The sequence below is a fragment of the Leuciscus leuciscus genome, assembly GCF_965113295.1.
Source record: "Leuciscus leuciscus genome assembly, chromosome: 12".
NCBI classification, from domain to species: Eukaryota; Metazoa; Chordata; class Actinopteri; order Cypriniformes; family Leuciscidae; genus Leuciscus; species Leuciscus leuciscus.
The window spans coordinates 4,657,775-4,675,240 of NC_138736.1; the positions used below are offsets into that span (position 1 = coordinate 4,657,775).

Genomic DNA, 17,466 nt, shown 5'->3' on the forward strand with positions numbered 1-17,466 from the left:
CAAGCCAGAATGAGAACATGAAAACACGAATGAAATCAACTCCCCACCAACCAATCCCTCCCTCCCTCCCCTCCCACCCACACTTAATTATGACCTTGCTTAAAGGGTTCGTTCACTAACCCTGGACTAACCCTTTAATCGACCATTGCTAAGTTATTGATTAAATTATTATCGACAATTAATCGATCGTCGATGAATCGTAAGCATCCCCAGTACAGATATACTGTGCATCTCTGGGTAAGAACTGTCCCTCAACTACTGAACCTACTTTTAGCATACAACAAACACCATGTGATGCGCCTGGACACATTATCAGTGATGTTTCCTGGGGTCATCGGGTGTTTCGGGTCTTCCAACAATCAGACACACTCACCCAGGCGACCCCATTAATACATGTATAAACACATGTTTACCCCCATAAAGTCAACAGCTGCAACCATGAAAAAAGCAACCATGGAATAGCTTATAAAGTCACTGTAAAACACATTACCAGACCACAACAACATGTGAGCAGCACAGAGTGATCCGTCTGGAGATCCAGCTCTGCCATCACATAACATATGCCAAATACATCATGGAGATTTCCAAGGCCGTGGAAGTCTGACACCATCTCCCCTTTTTAGATGCTAGCACTCGCATTAAAGCTAACTTACTGGAGACAGAAGGGACACGCAGAAATCCAGCATTAAGTAGCAGCCAATCGCTTTATGTTGATGCTAACCCTCTGGTAATGCTAATGCTAATGAAAAACATGAGGATTAGCATTTAGATGAAAGTAGCATTCCGGTTAAAGCTGGGGCTCAGATGTCAAAGGCTTATGTTCAGGGCTGTGGTCAAAGACACTGACAAAGACTAATATTAGCATTGTAACCGAAGCTAATGGAGACGAGTGTTGCAAACAAGGTTCAGCGAGTTAAAAGCTAACTTACCTTGACTCAGGCTGAGGGCCATGTTCCCCGAATTCAGCACTTCATCAAAACGGCTCAGAATGGTCTGTAACCTGAAACACACAGAATAGAGATGATTTGAGATTGATATTAAAATTAGCACGCAAAATGTAAAAACAAACAAATATTAGAGTCATATTTCTGCTCTCCTAACCCAGAAAACAATCACAAAGTAAGGCATTATGGGGTGTAGTAGAGTTGGGTGATATCAAATAGTCAATAATTTTGCCAGCAACGTACATTACTGTTCAAAAGTTTGGGGGCGATACAATTTTCTAATGTTTTATTTTATATTTTATATCTCTTATGCTCAGCAAGGCTTAAAAATGATTAAAAATATAGTAACACAGTAACAATGCATCCTGAATGCAAAACGCACAGACCTCCCAAATGTATGATTTTAACACGCTTTTTTATGCCATCAAGTTTCCTAAAACAGTGTCATTCGTTTCACGAACTCCTGCAAGTATTTACAGGTTTTACAAGTTAATTTCCGCGAATCTGTTCCAATGGTGAGTTTCAGTGAATCGATTTAAAATTCCGATTCAAAGATTCGCTCATGTCATCACTTAAATATGTTCACAGAAGTGTTGTTTAATGTATTAAAATATTTTTGTAAAACAAATACCTAGGTAAATATTACTACTTTTTGTTTACCAAGTTTGGATAAATTGATCCATATGAATAAAAATCAGAAATATTCTCCCTTGGATCCATTTAGTAAAACGCAGTCTAGAAAGCAAGCCTACTTTAAATATTTAAATACTGTATTTTACTTCTGCTTTAAATAATTTTATTATATTTTGCCCCAATGGCTGTTTGGTTGAAATTGTGGATTGACGGAGTAGGAAAAAAGATACAAATTGAATATCAACAAAAGGCTAAAAAAAACAAACATTTCTATTTGTTTAGTAATATCGCCCAGCCATAAAGCGACGGTATGGTGCAATGAAAATGCAATAAACACATCTCTTTCTGTTTTACTGCATTAAACGCATCTCGCAACAGAATAAAACTGTTGCAACGGCACCTAAGGCCTTAATCTGTCCATCACAATAATGCAGCTTCCTACAGAAACAGATTCAGACAAGTCCAACATCACTCACAGACAATATTCAGCTAAGTAGCTTTAAAGTTCATTAAATAAAACATAAAATTTGTATTAAAGGCAATACATGATACAACACAGTGATAACCACTGTAACAAATGGAAGCATTACACACACACAAAAAAAAAACCATGTTTAAAACAAAGCACATCTGCACTTACAAGTCAATGCTTAATTACTAGTCTAAGTGCCTGCCAAACTCAACAAGACTATTTTCAGCACAAGGAACAATTAACAAGACACCGCAGCACAAATTACTGTCCCTCAATGTATAGCAGAACGAACACTAAAGTACAGCTATAAGATATCAAGAATGATGCTTAAACCTTGCATGAGACTAAACGATATTTGGATAAATCTGCTGGTCCCCGCAGACCTTCTTCAGTCATGAACCAACAACGTGCGCATTTACTTTCTCACATGCAGTATGCATGTAAATGCAAATTCAAGACCACATGTGAGATGTTGCACGCGTGTGTGTGTGTGTGTGTGTGTGAACGCAGTGCTTGCAGTCCAGACGAATCAGGCATGTTCTTACACATGCAGAATCACAGATCAGCAATCCCTATTAACGCAACCGGTTTAGGATCTCTGCTCTTTCTGACCAAAATGGTGCCGCTGAAGACGACACAGGGGCTAAAATGCAATGAAACAGAGAGAAAGTGAATGAACAGCCAAGACTGAGAAGAAAGAGAACATGCGACGAGAGGAATAAGATGAAAAGGGTAAAAGAGGACGGCATGCGCGGTCCCACCCACCTGCTCAGACATACTGCCCTTCACATACACAAGAGGATCGCTGAAAACACTCCGCTGCCGTGTGTCCACCACAGAAAACTAACAAACTGTTTACCGGTTTGTGTGTGTGTGTGTGTGTGTGTGTGTGAGAGAGAGAGAGATAGACAGCACAAAGATTCTATTCCCCTTTACATAACCTCCTGTCTGGAACACACACCAGTGGGAGGGGCTAAAGCTGTGGAGCTCAGAGACAGGGCTCCCACCCCTCCCCCTCCAGGCATGGACACACACACACACTTAAGCACCATTCGCATTCCCCCTCTCCTCACTGCCGCCCCCCGTGTCTTGCCTTGGCTCAGTCGTTTCAGACTGCCCTCTCGCTCTCCTTCCTTCCTGTTTTGACTTATAGTTGTTTGTGTGTGTGTGTGTGTGTGTGTGTGTGCCCCCCCAGCTCACGGCCCTGTCCTTTCAAACCGTATTCATGTCAACAACACACATGTCCTCTCTTGTACCCGCTATCTCTTGGTCAGATGAGGGCAGCACAGCCTCTGAATTACAGTTTTTGTGTGTACAGTAGCTTAGAGTGAATTTTCGGGCATGTGTGCCTAACCCTGGAGTGTGAGAGATCAGATCAGATCATATCAATATGATGTGACGCAACAGGATTCCAAAGGCAAAGTGTAAGAGACAAACAACATTGACCCTAAAAATTATACATACAGAAAAAAAGGGAGAAGAGTGTGAACTCAAATATTCTCTACGAACTGATGTACACTGTCTGGCCACATTTTTTATTTATTTATTTATTTAAATAAGCAAATGCTTAAGAGTCTATGATTGGATCATTATTGCAGTGATTATGTTATTTACTTAGCAACAGTTCTTCTAACCCTAATTGATGGAGTGTGTAGCTTTTCATTTCTTAAACAAACATGTAAAGACACATCATGGCCATATTCCAGGATAACAATGTCAAGATTCATCAGGTTTAAACTGTGAAAGAATGGAAGAGAGGGAGCATGAAGAACCTCTGAGTCCTTAAATTCACTAAAAGTCTCTGAGATGTGCTGGAGGAGACTTTACAGAGTGCTGGACTCTTGCTTCGTCCAAAAATGTATGCACCTCTTGATGGAAATAAATGTTGTTATATGTTAACTTATTTCCATCAAGAGCTGCATCTATTTTTTTTGGGGGGGGGGGGACTACGAAGTGTATAATCGATATAATATTTTTCATTGGCCAATAATAGATATTATTTTAATTTAATTGGTCAAAATATACTGTTCAAAATTTGAATATTTTAATACGGATCCACTAAAATCAGTCAAAATAATTTTTGTGTCTTACGTGAAACGTGCAAAATAACGAGATAGACCAACTTATCTACATGAATTAATAAACTAAAGTTTTTTTTATTAACGATACTAATATATCATGCAAACCTAATACTTAAAGGTATAGCGGAGGATGTTTTACTTCCTGGTGGGTAGTCTAAACTATTGGTCCTCCTAATTGTCAATCATTCTGGTGAATCAATCAAACTTTTCAAAAAGTGGAGAGGGCGGGTCTTATCTAAAATTTGGAAAGATCCTCCGCTATACCTTTACGGATGCATGATATGCATAGATTTTTCTAAATGTTTGTGTATATATATTAACTATATTTTTTATCAGCCTGAGTTTTAGTGTGATGCATTCTTAAACCGTGTTCTAACACGATGCGATAAGATTTCAGCAACAAGCAATTAGTCTGCCCACACCAGACGTGACGAGACAAAATCTATCAACAACAAAAAAATACACAAAAAATAATAAAAATAAAAATCACAGCCAATCAACCAAAAGAACATGTGGGCGGAGTCTCTCTGCAAGTGCACTGCACCAAAGTCCTTTAAAGGCAAGTCCTTCCACTCGGTGGCCATATTTGAAACGCCTCTCAGACAGCCATCTCAGTCATGCAAGTACAGCTCCGATGTCTTTGAATGCAGAAACATCAAATTCTCCAAAGATGAACACCAATATTTCATATTTAAAATCATCAATGAAATCTAACAACAACCATCTCATAAGATTCATTTCTAAACACTCAAATCATGACAAAAATCTGAAGTCATAATTGCACGTCTCAGAACATTGACGGTTTCTAAAGCTTCTAACAGCAGCTGCAGTGATGCAACGACTTTACCAACTGGCGATTGGCTCTTTTATTTAGAAGGTGTGACTTATTCCACCATCTTCCATTCCTAGTAATGAGTGCTTTGTATATCTAAAGTCTGTGAAAAGATACCTTTTATCTAGTGGTCGACCGATATTGGTTTTTTGATGGCCGATGCCGATGCTGATATCTTAGAGAGCAGGGTGGCCGATATAAAGCCGATATTTTTATATATATTTATTTTGATCAATATTTAATAAATTATACATAAATTATAACAAAATTTTAAAATAAACATGCTTTTATACTTTAGATGGCAACTTCTTAAATTTGCAACCCTATTACAGTATTTTTCACAAAGTAATTGTTTAGAAATGAATATGTGAATAAAAAGAAGGTAAACACTGTAACAGGGCACTCAGTAATCTGGTAATTTCGTGCTGATAATCATATTTTTTTCAAATAAAGACAAGGTAATGCTAATTTTACATACAGCACAGTGAAAACGATATGAATATGACAGTTGGCAACTGGATATATCACAGATATGAATATAACACAGTTGGCAAATGGTTATATATCAGCACAGTGTTTCCCCTACAATGTATTAAGCAGCGGCGGATTTTCAGCGCCGCTGCAAAAATCTTCACATGATCAGTTATATCACGACATTCATTTAAAAACACTGAAACATGGCGACCGGCGGCACTGCTAATGCGATGGCTCTGAATCCACTTGTTGACAAGAAAGGAGGAAAGAGCCACAAATGGAAATATTTTGATTAGGCTAATGTCACGTTGCCATAGGGTGACCAGATGAGATTGGCTGAAATTCGGGACGGGGGGGGGGGGGGGTCTATGGGTCTGGGGGTCTATGGGTCTGGGGTGACGGGATGTGGGGCTTCTATGATATTAGACTGCGTAGCCTATAATAAAAGATAATGAATTTCAAACCTGAACCAAACATATTTTTATTCAGATCAACAGTCTGTCATTATTCTTTAGTCTGCCACAGAACAATGACTGTTGTAAGTAACAGTGCGTAAATCAGACCTTTCAGTATAGCCTAACGCTAATAAGCTTAAACGAAAATAACGAGATAATTGTGTAGTGAAGTATTTTGTCCTCGCGGCTGCAGCAACTTGCGCTCTAATAATAGGCAAAATAGGCTACAGAATATTTCGTTCTGTATTGACAGGTGCAATATTTGAAAATCGATCATATATTTTTTTTATTACATTTATATCTGCATTTATGTAAAAACTTAAACTTTCAAACATCAAAATGTCATTTATTAATATGTTTTCATGTCAAAATGACATACAAACATCTTTTCCTATTCTATTTTGCCTGGAAACGCTTCCAACACGCTTGCGTGTCGCGAGAAAAATAGGCGTCGGTTCTATTTATAGCATGCACGCGTTTTCCGCGCGGCTCGAGGCGCACCTGAGACGCGCGTGTCACGCAGGCAGTGTGCAAGCTCTAACCTGTTAACAGGGGAGCCGAAATAAAAACGGACACGCCACGCAGCCAGTGTGTCGCCGGCCTCAACCTCCGCAGACAGTTTTTAATGTTTATCAGACAATAACTACTCAAGATTTTGCTTTAGTATAATTTTCGGGACAATTAGGGCCAGATTCGGGATTCGGGACAACAGTTTAGATTTCGGGACTGTCCCGAATTTTTCGGGACGTCTGGTCACCCTACGTTGCCATAAGGGGCCGTTCACATGCAAATATTTCAAATGTGGGCGCACGGCAAGCGCGCTCATAATAGAAGCGACGCGGCGCGCTCGTTTTCTCTGCGCGCCTCTGTTCATGGTTGCATAGCAATGACAGACGCCACGGGAGAGCGAGCAAGCCTGTGGAAAGGAGAAAGCGGTACGAACTTTTCTACGTTGAAGTCTATGGGGTCGCTGTGTCCATTTTTTTACTGTCTATGGAAAATATGCCGTCCCGCCCCTCCGTGTTCGGCGATCAGGTTTCATTCTCGCGCAGCTTGTTTAGTAACTTTATGTGCGGGTCTTTTCTGCTCCGTGTTTGCGCCGCGCTCTCCGTTCCGTGTGTGTGTGTGTGTGTGTGTGTGTGTGTGTGTGTGTGTGTCGGCGCACTGCGCTCTCTGCTCAATGTTCCGCTCCTTGTTTTTGCTGCGGGTTCTGCTCTGTGGTTCACGGCCTGAATGCTCCAATCATGTACCGATCACGCACTGGAAAAGCAAAGTCCGCTCAAATAACGTGAAATTTCTCAGTAGTAGACTTCTGTTTGCTGAGCTGGTATAGCCATGCTGGGCCACAATGGTAAAATGACCTGCTCTGATCACATGCTCTGGTAATAATAGCTTTGTATGACTGTAACGTTACTTTATTTTGATAATTAGTCAAAAAATAAATCTGTTAAATCTGAGTATGTTGCATAGAACTGAATGAAGAATAATATATTGATGTTTTATATTTTAATATAGGGCTATTTTATGTCCAATTTGTGTGGACATTTTTCTTTTTTCCCCCTTTTTTGTGTGTTGTTTAATTTAATTAGTGATTCTACATTTAAATATTGATGATTACAAATTTGGGAGAAATGCGATTAATTGTGATTAATCACAGCAAATTGTGCGTTTTTAATTATTTTTATTTTTTTAATCGATTCCCAGCCGTAATATATATATAAATTTGTATGTCTCAATGTCCATTTCTATCCACAAAACTTGCCAGAAGTCATGGTTTAAGGGGTTATTAAAAAAAAAAAATCTTCCGGGGGTGCATGCCCCCGGACCCCCCGCGAGTGGCTTGGTAACAACCTCCGGCACGTAACAGCACCGCTGCTGGAAAAATTTATAGGGGAAACACTGCTCAGCATATTTAAAATGAAGGATTTAAAGTTTTTCGATCGCGTCTTCTGAAGCTGATCTTCTGTTCGCATTCACTCACTTCACACGGACCGACTGTCACTCGCAGACAGTAACTTAATGCACACCGTTCTCTTCTGGCGCTGGTGTTCTCAGCGCCGCCCGTCAAAATAAAAGTCCGGAGCGCCGTCAAAATAAAAGTCCCGCTTCCAACACATCGGCCAATCAGAAAAACTTATCGGCCGATGCCGATATTTCAAAAATGGCAAATATCGGCCGATATATCGGTCGACCACTACTTTTATCGTGTGTGGTGGCGTTGAGTCGGGGTTAGGATACGGTGTTAGAAAAAGCAATGAAATGCACAAAATACAAACCAATGCAGACACAAGCACCTTTGTGTTCTTGACCAGCCTTATTGTCTGAGATAGCGATGTGTCAGAGTCATAACCATGTCACACACCAGACAATCCATCTGACACATACCGTTGCTACTGAAACCAGGCTGAAGGTTCATCCACTCCATATAGTTCAGCTTGTATTAAAACATCTGGACAACACTAAACATTAATCACTCTGAACTGACTCCTGGAAGAATTAATGTAGTGCAACAGTGCCAAAATCTAAGGACCATGAAACCACAAGAGAGAGACACAACAACATAAGATTCCTCCAGAAATGAATCCATTATGTACAGAAACAAATTTGATTCAGAATCATTCCCTGGCATTAGTAAAGTGATCATGAAATGTTCAAGATGCAGCCAATGGAGTCGGTCCAAGCGCCTGAAAGACTCTTACATCAGACAGAGAGGAATGCAGGAGTATTAGACAGTCTTCAAAAACTCAATTTATCACAGATCAGCAGCAGCGCACACTGATGTCAGCCTGCAAGATTCTATCAGATTACAAGGAATCCTTTCTTAAACACAATGTAAATAGATTTTCACCACTCCATAATAGGAAACCCATGAAGTAACTTCTTAGCAAGTGTATGCATCACTAACATAACAAACACCCTCCTTTTGAGTCTCCAGACTGTAATCCAGTGCATGTTTAGAAATACTCAATAGAACTGCAATGACAGACTAATAAATAGAGTTCTATGATAATCTAATGCTGTTTCAGAGCTCTTTGGTTTTTATTAAATCAATAGGCTGATCTCAAGAGAAAATGGTCAAGTAAATAACGCCAAGGGATAATGTGTGGATAGAAAATGAATATGATCATAAGACACAAAAATGTCCCCACTGATCTATTGTAGTCTACCAAAGATTGTGTAAAAAATATACACATGCAAAATGCATGTAGTTCGAAACTACGTGTCAACAATCTCTCATTAATTTGCAACTACAAGCCAACTTACTCATTTAGAGTATTAGACTGTTAGGTTAGGGTTAGTAGAATTAAGTTTTGTAAAGTTACTTATAGTTAGCAGAATGTCTAAAGTGGACTATCGAAATAAAGTGTAACCATGAATTTGAGTGAAATCAAATATGTTCTGAAATACTTAAAATATGTTCAAATGCACTTATAAATAAATAGGCTATACTCTACATGCATATGCTATATATTCATAATTAGTGGTCATACCTAAAACCAATAAGTGAATACCAACAAATGAGTAGCTTATGCACAATTACCACATGCAAAAGGCTCCTTTAAATATGGGTGTGTCCATCCTATGTGCATGTGCTCATATATGTACAATTCTTCATAATAAATCACCCACAATACGCCCACAAACAATCGGCTAGATTGAAGTCATTAAAACTGACTCATGTCAGTAATTATAATAATCCAGAAAGTGTCAACACAACATGTGATTGCGTTTGGGACAGAATGATGCTCGTTGGCTTAGCGCAGTGTCATTAAGTTAAATAAATATTTCTAGAAAGCTTCTGGGTTCATCAGTAAATCATACTGACCGCGCAGAAGGTAGATCTCTTTTGATGAGGTCCGCTCTCACTCTCTCTCCCACATGCCGATACACCTCCACTAGTGTTGATATAGCTGCCTCCCGTACCTGTGGAACACACGACACACAATCAGCCTAGAAACACAACTACAGCTTGATCCCACTTTCAATCAGCGACTGAAATTAACTAATTTCCGATGAGAGTTTGTGCCACGATAATATTGCTCTCTGTATAAACGCTGATTCATAAATACACTAATGTTCGAATGTTTGGGGTCGGTGTGATTTTTTTAATGTGTTTTAAAAGAAGTCTCTTAGCTCACAAAGACTGTATTTATTTGATCAAATATACAGTGATGTTGCAAAATATTATTTTATTTTATATATTTTAAAGTGCAATTTCTGTGATGCAAAGCTGAATTTTTAGCATCATTACTCCAGTCTTCAGTGTCACATGACTCTTCAGAAATCATTCTAATATGATGATTTGCTGCTGAAGAAAAATTTATTATTATTACTATTATCAATGTTGAAAAGAGTTGTGCTTTTTTCTGGAAACTGTAATAAATAAATAAAAATCAGTATTCTTTGATGAATAGGGAGTTTAAAAAAAAACTTTTTTTGAAATAGTAATCTTTTTTAACATTATAAATGTCTTTACGGTCACATTTGATTCATTTAATACATCTTTTCTGAATATATATCAATTTCTTCCAGTCTATCTATATATCTATATATATCTATATCACATACATATTTATATCTATATCTCTATCTATATCACATACATATTTATATCTATATCTATATCACATACATATATATATATATATATATATATATATATATACACACACACACACATATATACATATACATACAGACACGTGTACACATACATATATAGATAGATAGATACCATGAGATTGATCTAGACTTCCCTTTTCAAATCTCTAAAAGAGGTATTTTCCCCATTTCGCCCAGCAGGAGCTTGAATTCAGCTGTTCTTGTCTAAAGCATAACATTAGCGCAGACTGCCTCCCTCCCTCACACACACACACACACACAAAGGACAGAAACAGAGAGTGTGTCCAACTCACTTTACTTTTTCCACACACATTCCGAGCATTACATACATACACAGACATACCTGGGGGTTTTGGTCTCCTGTTAGCGAACAGAGATGTGGAACAAATTTACTCAAACTCAAGGGCTGAGCACCGAAACTAAGAGAAAGAGAGAAACAAAGAAATACTGAGTGCGAGTCAGCTTAGACTAAACAGTTCACAACAAGTTCAAATTCTACATACATGTACAATGGAGAAAAATGGCTGTAGGATTCACTTTGAAACCATTTTCATTTAGGCCCCGTTTACACCTGACGCGTTTTGGTCGATCGGATCACAAGTGGACGACACTAAACACAGGTGTAAACGGGTCTAAAACAGTTTGAGCTTGTCAACTTTCGACCACTTCCAGAGGTAGTCGAAAACACATTCGACCGGACTGCATGTGGTCGAATATGTTCAAACAGCCACAAAAGACCGTCTTCTCTCCGTCTACTGACCTAATGCGTAAACATTACGCTAAACGCGATAGCCGGACGGGATTAAACTTTGTCGGCTGGAGACAAGTTTGGTTTGAAGATCAAAAACGCACCAAGCACAATACTCTCACGTCTCACCATTTCTGATTTCTAACACACACTCACAGTGTTCGGCTGGTCTTACGGCTGTCAGAGCAGAAATGAAAGCTGATGTTCTCTGTATGTTTTTCCGTCGTCTTCGGGTGCGTTCATATGTAAATAAATGCGTGAGCTTATTTTGTCCATCAGATCGAAATATCTGAAAAAACACATACATTTACCCGCCCATATTCCCTCCCTTTGAAGAAATCAGGACAGAAGTGGTTGAAAGTGGACAAGAGACACCTGGGGTCTCATTTATAAAACTGTGCGTAGGATCCTTACTAAAAGTGTACGTGCGCACGAAAGCCAAAAATGGCGTACGCAAAAAAATATTCAGACTTATAAAACCGTTCGTACGCCAGAACCTGCGCAGAATTCACTTTATAAATCCCAGTCAGCGGAAGATTGTGCGCACATGGGTCTCCACCCCGAAATAACCATATATGAAGCTTACAACGCCTATTTTTACTATGCAGATCCTCATCTGCATATCATTTGCATATGATTATTCATCCACGTGATAACGTTTAACGGTATAAGACTACATTACATTAATACAAATCATGTAGTTGCCTATATCCTTGCCTGTTTTTGAATACATAAATCAAATAGTGTAAAATACATTTCAGAGAAAGTTTTTCTCAATCTTTTCCACGGGCCGAATTGTATTTTTAATTGATTTATATTTGCACGAAACTATTTTCTCAGACAATCTGGTATTATCATGATAAGCAATTATCTCTGTGGTTAAAACATTAAAACACGTACAGCACGCCACAGGAAAAGTGTTCAAAAACATTGCATCCACAACAAATATTTCTATTGATTGAATTTGAATATAAAAAAATGTTGTAACTTCTCAGTAATGATTTCATGTTTAAGTGTTTAACTCCATTAATTTGAATGGCATATTTAATCTAAATGTTTATATCAGAAGTAAAACATAGTTTAAAACATTATTTTATTTATTTAAACTGTTATTTGGATCAGTTTCACTAGCTGGCGCACACATTTAAGAAGGGATGGATATTTGCTTCAAGTGACAGGCTTGGTGAGTGAAATTACATTTGTATTATCTTTCTGTATATGTTTAATTTTCTTTCGATTTTCTGTCTAAAAGTGACCAAAAAGACTAAACTCCAGCTCACCATCGGTGTCGCCAAACTGCTCCATCTCCAAAGCGTTTGTATGCATGGGTCAGAGTTTGCGTGCAGGTGCGCAAATTTTCCCAGCAAGTTTGTTTTTATAAATCACAACTTATGCGTCGGAAGTGGCGTACGCACATTTTCAGCCCCGTTTTATAACGTTTATAAATGAGACCTCAGGTGTAAACTCCTTATGTTTATGTAAAAAAGTATGTGTCTCCCTCCTCTATCTTTTGATCCGATCCACCAAAACGCATCTTAATCCCAGGTGTAAACAGGGCCTTAGAAATCGCTAGTAAATTTTACAATTACTTACAAAGAAACGCCAAGACATTGAATCAAAAGCTAAATTTTTAAGTAGTTTTCTTGTTTTCCTAGAGCTCCTCCTGTCTAATTTTAGGGGAAAATTGGGTCCATCGGAGACGTCCAATAGATTTCTTAGATGCGCCAAAAGAACTGTGGGAAAATCTCAGAGTAAAACTGGGAGTTGTGAAAAATATGATCCACCGGTGTTTTGCCAGATGAGAAGTCTATCTATGTATCATCTTTTTACTCTTAATTCATTTTATAACTGAATCATATATCTCTTAATTTCTTTTATAACCGTTTTCATTTTCCTTGCTTTTATTTTGTGATTATTTTAATTCCTTTCTGTAAAGCACTATGAATCGCAATAGTGTATGAAATGTGCTATATCAATAAACTTTAAAAGCCTTGTAAAAGCGTCCTCCAATAATCTGTTTTATTTATAACTTTGAAAAATCATTTTATACAGTGTATACATACACAGTTGGATTCATTTAGCATGTTCCTTCTGTGGAACACAAAAGAAGATATTTTGAAGACTGTTGTCCATGAGCACTGGACACCATTGACTTTCATTGTATGGACAAAAAAAGACCCAGACATTTCTCATAATAAGTCCAACAGGACAAAGATGACAGAATCCCTTTAATGTAATACAAAACCCAAACAACAGCAATGTCAAACTTGCTTGTAATAAAAGCAAACTTTATGGTACATAACATCTTATTATTATAATAACAGTGTAGTATAAGGCTGAGTGTATACAGCGTTGATTACGTGACAGCTCTTTTGTTAACAACGAGGAGTGAAATTACTGAGAAACTAGTTTTGTTTGTGTATGAGCGTTTATGTAGCGCTTCAGTGAGAACGTCTGTTAATCTGACCTTCCTGGAATCGATACAGGCAGGTAAGAGGATTACCTCAGTGGGCCGAGTTTGTTTACAGTGCTTGACAGACAAGGAGCTTGTATGGTGTGAATGTCTGTAGATTACATTTAAAATCCTGTAAATTGTAAAAAAGGTGGGGAATTCTGGGATGCTGAACTATTAGAATCCAGTCCTATCTGTGATGAACGGAGGGGGATATGATTGCATCACAATACTGTGATATGGAAAATCAGCGCCACCTGTTGGACAAGATTCCCAGTGCAAATGTGGAAGTGTTTACAAATTGAGAATGTATGGGATTGTATGAGGACTTACGCATTTAGTGTGGCAACCAAGCAAAAGCAGAGTCCCTCTCGACTGCGGAAGTTTTTGTGTTTGAAGCCAGGAATCAGCCTCTCCCAAACGTTCTACAAAGAAACAGTGAAAACCCGATTCGTTACTACAAAAGCAGGAGAGAGAGAGATGATGAGCTCTGAAGGGAATGATGAATCACTGGCAGTAGTAACTGGCAAATATGATCCAATGTGTTTCTATTCACCCAGCAGCTCACATACACACACACTAGACAGCAGCTTTATGAGTTTTTTTGTTTGTTTTTTTGTCAGCATGAACGGGTGTAATAGTGATGATAATTTCCGCTGTATGGTTAGCTCACCATGGGTGTTGTCGTCTGATCCATCAGCTTCAAAATGAGCCCTTGTGCCTGTTCTCGAACCTGATCCTTCGCGTCGCCCAGACGGTCAACTAACGCAGGAACCACTGAGGACAAAATGCAAAAGAAGGGTTTAAGAGACAATACAAATGAAGTAGGGCTGCACAAGCTGGAAAAGATGGATTATACACCAGTATTACTATAATAATCATCATCATTATTATAATTATAAAGGAATAAGAAATAAAAAACATTCATATTGTAATATTTCAAATATTGAGTATTTAAGAGAAATATTATTATTATTTTATTTTACAGTACAAATGTAAAATTACAACACATATGTATGGCTGACTTAGCCAGATTTTAATGTCAGCGTGAACCGGAAGTTGCGACCAACTTTATGTCAGTATTGTGACGAATTTTCTGAATGAAATGGAATATTGAATGAGAAAAATAGAGGGCGTGGCTTGTTTTTTCCTTCTGGGAATTGATTGGATCTTGAAAAATGGGCGTTCCATTCAGCTCGTTATCAAAGCTTGCAGCAGAATGACAGTTGGAGGAGATGTTCAGCCGTCAAACTGATGTTATCAGAGAAGGAAGGCCGTTCCAGAGTGGAAGTACATTTTCAGATTTTGATAAAAGATTACTTTATCATGGATTAACTTGAATGAATGAACTTATCACCACAATACTAGTAATGTGTCGATTTTGATTTCACGAGGACTTTAAGCTTCTCATTTGTTGACAACAGCCAGTTTACAAACGTTTCTCATTTCAAGTTTGTGAAGATGGCTGTCGCATGTTATAAGAGACCCAAACTCAGAGCAAAGCAGACGCAGAGATGAGATTGTGTTGGATCAGCCGTAACTGTGAACCGGGCTGACACTAAAACACTGAATCATGAGCGTGGTGCTTCATTCTAAAACACGCAGCACATATTTAATGTATTTAATTAAATCACAGCCTTTGCATTTTGATAATCGCAAGCAGCCCTATATAATAATGCACATTTAATAAAATATACTTTTCCTATCCCAGCTTGCAATATGCAAAGACCACTATTTATAAACCAAACAAACCGATTGTAGAAAGATGACCCCAAATACAAGTTTTTTGAGTAATCTGACACAGTGCCATTGGCACAGACAATGGTGTGACTATCTGTTTGAAAGAGAATTTAATTTACCATTGCTAGTGGCCCAGAAATGACCCTTCATCTTTAACTTCCAACATCTTTTGTACACCAGGCAGACTGGATGTGAAGTCATCTCATTCCTTTCCCTATACTCTGTTTGTTCCATGTTTTCAGATGAATGAGGTATGATGAGTGTGTGTGTGTGTGTGTGTGTGGGGGGGGGGGTTATCTGTTACAATCATAACAACCCGTCTCCGTGGTAACAGGAGAGGGCGGGGCTCAAACAGCTGAGAGACAAGCACTGAGCCTGTGGATTGTGTCATCCCGGCATTCCCCTTTCTGCTGATTATTCAATGGAGAAGGTCTTCAGCTAATGTTGGACTTTAGGGGAAAAAAGCAACAAGCGCACGCGTGCACACCGCTTACCTGTGCCGATATAACCTCTGAAGCGATCAGTCAGCCGATCCACGAACGCGCTGACAATATCGATCCCCACCAACGCAACCTGACACCAAACAAGAAAGAGACAAATCAGCTGAAAACGTCAACTCTCACGAAGGCAAACTGTAGGACAGCATTTCCAGACACATGATTCTGCTGATTCAGTATCTGATACAGAGCTTTGAGTCTTTAAGGATGACTGTTGTTATTGTGTGTGTGAGTGGGTGAATGAAAATAAGATTGCGAGACGGACTATATTTGAGGATTGCGGTGGGATCGCTGCAGTGTGTTTCTTGGCAATGCAGGATGGAAGTTCACATTCCAGAGAAACAATCAAATATTCACTACATCCCAGAAGCTCCAGTTATGACCTATTTTAGGCAAAGCATCCAGAGAGAGTCCTGAGTAAAGACCTGTGTGTGTGTGTGTGTGTGTGTGTGTGCACCTGAAAGGCAAAACTGGAGAACACCTGGTAATTTCATTTTGGAAATAATTTAAAAGTGTTTCAATTGGCCAGTGTTCATCTACACACTTAGCAATAAGTTCAGCCACACTTTCTGGATTAACCTCATTTCTTCAAGTTAATTCAATCAGTAAGCATTTCTGGTTTCGTCCTTGTGTGACATATAGAGTAAACATTTTATGTGTAAATCAAGTCCATTCTTAGATCATTTCTCATTGAGCAGTGTCAGCACTTCCCTCTTTATGAAGCACTGCTTCTCTCATCTAAAGAGCCAAGCTTCAGTGTCACATGATCCTGCAGAAATCATTCCAATATGCTGATTTTCTGCTCAAGAAATAGAAAATCAATGTTGAAAACCATTATGCTGCTTTATTTATTTTTTTCAGGATGCTTTTAATAATAGAAAGTTCAGCAAAGGAACAGCATTTTTTTTTTTTTACATAATTCTTTGGTAACATTATAAATTCTTCACTGTAATGCATCCATGCTAAATAAAAATATTACTAATTAAAACTAACTGAGCCCAAACTTTTGAACGGAAGTGTATATTAAATATTAAAAGAAAAATAAATTATTCACACAAATATTTTAGCGGAGAGATGAAAACTATCTAGCAGATCTTCAACCAGTGGGACAAAGAATTTGACACCCTGCATTTATCAAACCGCATATATTTCTAGAAGCCTGCAGCTGTGTCTCCAATTTATGAATCACCGCCATCATTTCTAAAACCCAACCTCAATGAGTCTGATGTCATAGCCGTCCATTAACATCCGTCCCTGAAGATTTGATCTATCAGCTGTCTGATGCTGCTTTTAAAGCATCCCTACTCAATTATGTTTCGATTCACACTAACAGAAATGGGAAATAAAGCAGAAGTGACCATTTTTAAACATTAGCAGCAGAATGAGCCAGCATTAAAGCTTCTGCTTGCAAGCCCAGGCCAAACATGACAAGCAAGCCTCACCCAACAGCTTTTCTTAATCAATATATCACACACACAAAAGCATATGTAAAAGGATTAATCATATGCATTGCAG

At 38.4% G+C, this 17,466-nt stretch overlaps 1 protein-coding gene across 1 annotated transcript in view; it reads right to left on the reverse strand.

Annotated features, from left to right (window-relative positions):
• clasp2 (cytoplasmic linker associated protein 2) overlaps positions 1 to 17,466 on the reverse strand; it is a 63,061-nt gene that overhangs the window by 44,265 nt on the left and 1,330 nt on the right. The window contains 6 exon segments of the mRNA XM_082185820.1: positions 930 to 1,000; positions 9,718 to 9,815; positions 10,858 to 10,933; positions 14,048 to 14,139; positions 14,388 to 14,491; positions 15,949 to 16,027. Coding sequence (XP_082041946.1) covers positions 930 to 1,000; positions 9,718 to 9,815; positions 10,858 to 10,933; positions 14,048 to 14,139; positions 14,388 to 14,491; positions 15,949 to 16,027 — 520 coding nt within the window.